The following is a 4,111-nucleotide window of genomic DNA, read 5'->3' on the forward strand; positions in this document are numbered from 1 at the left end:
CCTGCATTCGTCGACTCATCACTGGTACGAGCTGTGATCATCCCCATCAGCTTATCTGCACCCATGTGATTTGATCTGAATTTCTTTTTTTCTTTTTCTTTTTATGCTTGATTGAGTCAATTAGATGTGCAATAGCTAGATATGCCCAAGACAAAACCCAGTTTTGCAAGATGATTTGATTTGTAGGATTGGCCACTCAGTTCTTACATTTGCTTCTATGTTGCAATCAAATGCACTTCAATGACACATTCTCATATGCTTTAGTCATACAGGATCTAAGAGCTTTGCGACGAACAAAGAAACCCTAAACATGATTTCCTGGCACGTCGCGTTTTTCACTCTTGATCCACTGAAATTCTAGCTAGCAGGTCCGAACAATGCTCAGCAGTTGCAACATGACGAAGCAATCAAGTTGATACCAAAATGCACATCATGCATAATTATGACAGCACAGATACCGTTAACAAACGATCGAAACGATGGGCCACAATTTACAGGAGTACGCTGTATTTGTGTCAACTGATTTTACATCAGAAAGGGGCTGATCCTACCAACTTGGTGCTGGGCATGGCCAGGCGAGCTACAAGTGAAAAGACCTGCTTTGCAATACAACTGGCTGATCTGGAGAAGCCCTACCCAAGTTGGGAGGCCGGTTTGTCTCAGGGATAAGGCCCTGAACTGAAACATGATACAGATCCGGCGCTGACAATTGTGTCCGAAAAAGAAGCACCGAGAGGGCTCGTGACTGTCATTTGCGCTTTCACTTTCTTCTCGATGCAACCTCTGCTGCCCATGCTTTTCCGACGTCTGTTTGGAATTTCCCTACATAGAAATCAAGAGATTAACCAGGGAAATAAGCTGAGCTTTTTCGTGAGCTAGTATTTGAATCCTGCAAGATGGGAGATATACCAGAAATATGTAACAGTGTAAGGAGCATGACACATGTCAACTCATAACGATATCAAGTGCTCAGGCATTAATGTTCTGATTTGCTATTCTAGAAAGTTTCATAGAAATGTATTGTGTGTGTAAGAAAAATATGAATAAACAGGCAGCCTGCATAGTTTAAATACAAGTGTGCACTTTAGCAGCAGAATCTGATGGAAGGGGAAAACAAGAATACAAACCTGCCGTCGATTGGAAGAACTCTTCTAGGTCCCGCCCTTGCTCTGAGAAATCAAAAACAATAGAAAGGCGTTAACGTGGTACTATAAACTCAGGAGTGAAAGGTGCTAATGAGTTAGGCATGTATTCTGCACATCTTTACACGCACTCCTCCCAGTGCATGTCAGGTAGGCTGAGAACCAAAGATAAATGAACGAAAAAAATCCTGCGCTTGCTACTAGAGTCATGCCTCCCCTATAATTATACTGAATCAAGAAGATTACTCAGTAAATTCATACTTTATAGTCTATAGTTATGGGTATGCACATGGGAAAAAGACTGATGCTGACTTGCTGAGTAAATCAAATTATCCAAACATCCATGTACCACTGGTGACTATCAGTAGGAGCTTACCCTTTTCATATTCCAGTGCTTGAAGTATCATCTCAACCTAAAAATAGAACATAGAAGAAAACAAACAGTTAGTCAAGAAAGAAAAATTCATCAACAGCATTAAGGAGACCTTAAGTTACAATGATTCCTGTTCCATGGTCTGCCAATGTTCATAATAGTAGCCACTCTCTTTAGCAGCTGATTATCTCATCTTGTTAATGCACTATTAAGTTAATTGTTGGTAATCCCAGCGCGTCAACACTTGCAGGTACAAGTCTAATGATTTACGGGGTAAAAATTGCAAGTAGCTTACCTTGTCAAAATCTTTAACAACCTTCGCTTCCAAAGTGGCGTTGTTCTCATACTCCATCCAAAGTTCACGAATTTCGTCGGCTGAAAAAGAACAGCATGAGATGAGTGAATTTCTACAACGTATCAAAAGTACAAGGACAAGAGCATAAAACAATGCAAAGTACTAAGCCTGTTCACGAAGGATATCACTCGTTGCCTTGTATTAAGAAAGAATATTTGAGTACAGATATCTTAGTTATTTATTAGTTTCAAAATGTTGCTACTTGCTGCTGACACCTAGCTGGAGGACTATATGTAAACATCCAATGTTGTCCAATACATTGGTTTTGTTTTCTTTGATGGTAAACTACCACTTTTAAGTAACAAGAGAACAACATGACAAATATAGAATTTAGAATAATAAACATAAGAAACCTAATCAGTATCATAAGCATTTACAGAAATTGGGAATAAGAACAATCTAAGCCCATATTTCATTCTCTTCCCCTTCAAGTGTTTATGCTCATTATGAAGTTTCACCAATTTATAATCGAATCAAAAGCAGTCTTCATAATTATCACGAGGTGAAAGAAAGTTATATCAATGGATTATGGAATCAAGCCAGCCTAAAGTCAAGCCACGGAACTATAGATGTTAAGCTTTTCCATATTTCAGTATTAACCTCTTGAACCTCCACCAAGCAATGCGCACATATGGTCCAAAGCTTCCTTCTCTCTACGGCTCTTCTCTTCCTTGGGCACACCATCAGCAGGGGTGATATCGCCAACAATAGCTGGGCAGTAAAATGGTTGAAATGAGTTAACCAAAGTAGCATCCTGATAAGCAATTTTGACCATGTTTATTTTGCACAATTGGAAAGGACAATGCATGTGTAATTTCAGACTGATCACCAACACCCTCACATTCCAACAATTTCAAAGTTGAAAGCCACAAAATCGAACAAAGGAAGAGTCATCGGGGATTACCTTCGGCTATGTCATGCACAATCGCCATTTTCACACACCTGTAGAACACGAAAGAAACTTACAACTCATTAGGCAAAAGAGGATACTAGAAGAACGAGGTCCCACCGCACAATGGGAGGGAATGGCTGGGTATCCACGCACCTATCGCGGTTGACGCCGGCCGGAAGGTCGGCGGCGACGAGCGCCATGACTCCCATCCGGTACATGTGGTCGGCCACCGACTCGGGGCCCGGCACCCCGCGCCTCACCCACCCCGCCCTCTTCGTCGTCTGCGACCCACGCCGCACATCATCCCATCACACGAGATCAACCAACGATGCAAGCAAGACCTAAACCGGTGGTGGAGCAGGCAGGCAGCACTCACCTTGAGGCGGTAGCAGAGCGTGAGGAAGTCGATGGCGGAGGACGCCGAGGAGGCCGCCGGGGCCGCGGGGTCGGACCCAGGGGCCGGGGCGGGCGAGGAGGAGGACGACATGGCGGCGGCGAGGCGAGGCCGGAGGTGGCGCGCGCGGTGGTGAGGGGAGAGGAGGGGGGACCTGGTCGCGGCGGCGGCGGCGGCGCAGAGGGAGGAGAGGGAAAGGGCTCGGCTCCCACCCATGGCTGGGGTTAAGTATTGGGTGAGGTGAGGTGAGGCCGGGAGGAGCGGTGCGGTGGCCGTCCGGGAATGCCGGGGCGGTGGGGGTGGTGGTGGTTGTGGCGAGGGCCGCGAAAGCAGCGCGCCGCGTGCGTGCGCGCCGGGTGGCCCAGATTGCGCGGCGATCCCCCGCCCCGTTCTCCCCACGAGTTTGGGCTGCGTCACCGTGTTTTCCTTACCCAAAACAAACGCCGGAATGGCCCAATCGCGTGTGCATGGTCTAGCCCCAGGGCATCATTTAAAAAAAATAAAAAAAAACACTCCATGGCGAACTTTTTTTTGAAGATGTACCCGAAGGCATACATTTCTTTTGTTCATAACAGTAACTATACAGAAATGAAATGCATACAAGCAACACAAAACAAAAACATACAAGCGGTTGTCCTAAGGTGCATTTCTCTAATTCCTCACAATTATGTTTATATCCTCCAGAAAAAATAAGTATCTCTCTCCCGATTGTATGTATCCTTCCTTGTAGAAGAAAAAGAAAGTATTTGTCTCCCAATTACGTGCATCTCTTCCTTTTCTGACCTAATAGATTTACTTGCCGCTAACCAACAAATTAGCCAAGGATAATCTCACCATAAATTCTATATAATTATGTGCCTTATCCAGTATGCCAAAAATATACACTTTCCATAAAGGAAAGGTGGGACTATATCCATGGCGAAGCGAATGGCATAGATCATGACCCTCAGCACTT

General features: G+C 44.7%; 1 protein-coding gene across 1 annotated transcript; it reads right to left on the bottom strand.

The window, feature by feature from the left end:
- Positions 1-412: 412 nt before the first annotated feature.
- Positions 413-3,521, bottom strand: LOC125517145 (5'-deoxynucleotidase HDDC2-like). The gene is made up of 8 exons (XM_048682335.1): positions 3,139-3,521; positions 2,916-3,043; positions 2,775-2,812; positions 2,471-2,581; positions 1,811-1,890; positions 1,519-1,555; positions 1,128-1,169; positions 413-822 (listed from the first exon to the last, which is right to left on the bottom strand). Exons 1-8 carry the CDS (start codon positions 3,370-3,372, stop codon positions 761-763), a joined length of 732 nt encoding a protein of 243 aa, XP_048538292.1. The 5' UTR covers positions 3,373-3,521; the 3' UTR covers positions 413-760.
- Between the last annotated feature and the right edge of the window lie 590 nt (positions 3,522-4,111).

This window comes from Triticum urartu, chromosome 6, assembly GCF_003073215.2.
Source record: "Triticum urartu cultivar G1812 chromosome 6, Tu2.1, whole genome shotgun sequence".
Lineage (NCBI taxonomy): Eukaryota > Viridiplantae > Streptophyta > Magnoliopsida > Poales > Poaceae > Triticum > Triticum urartu.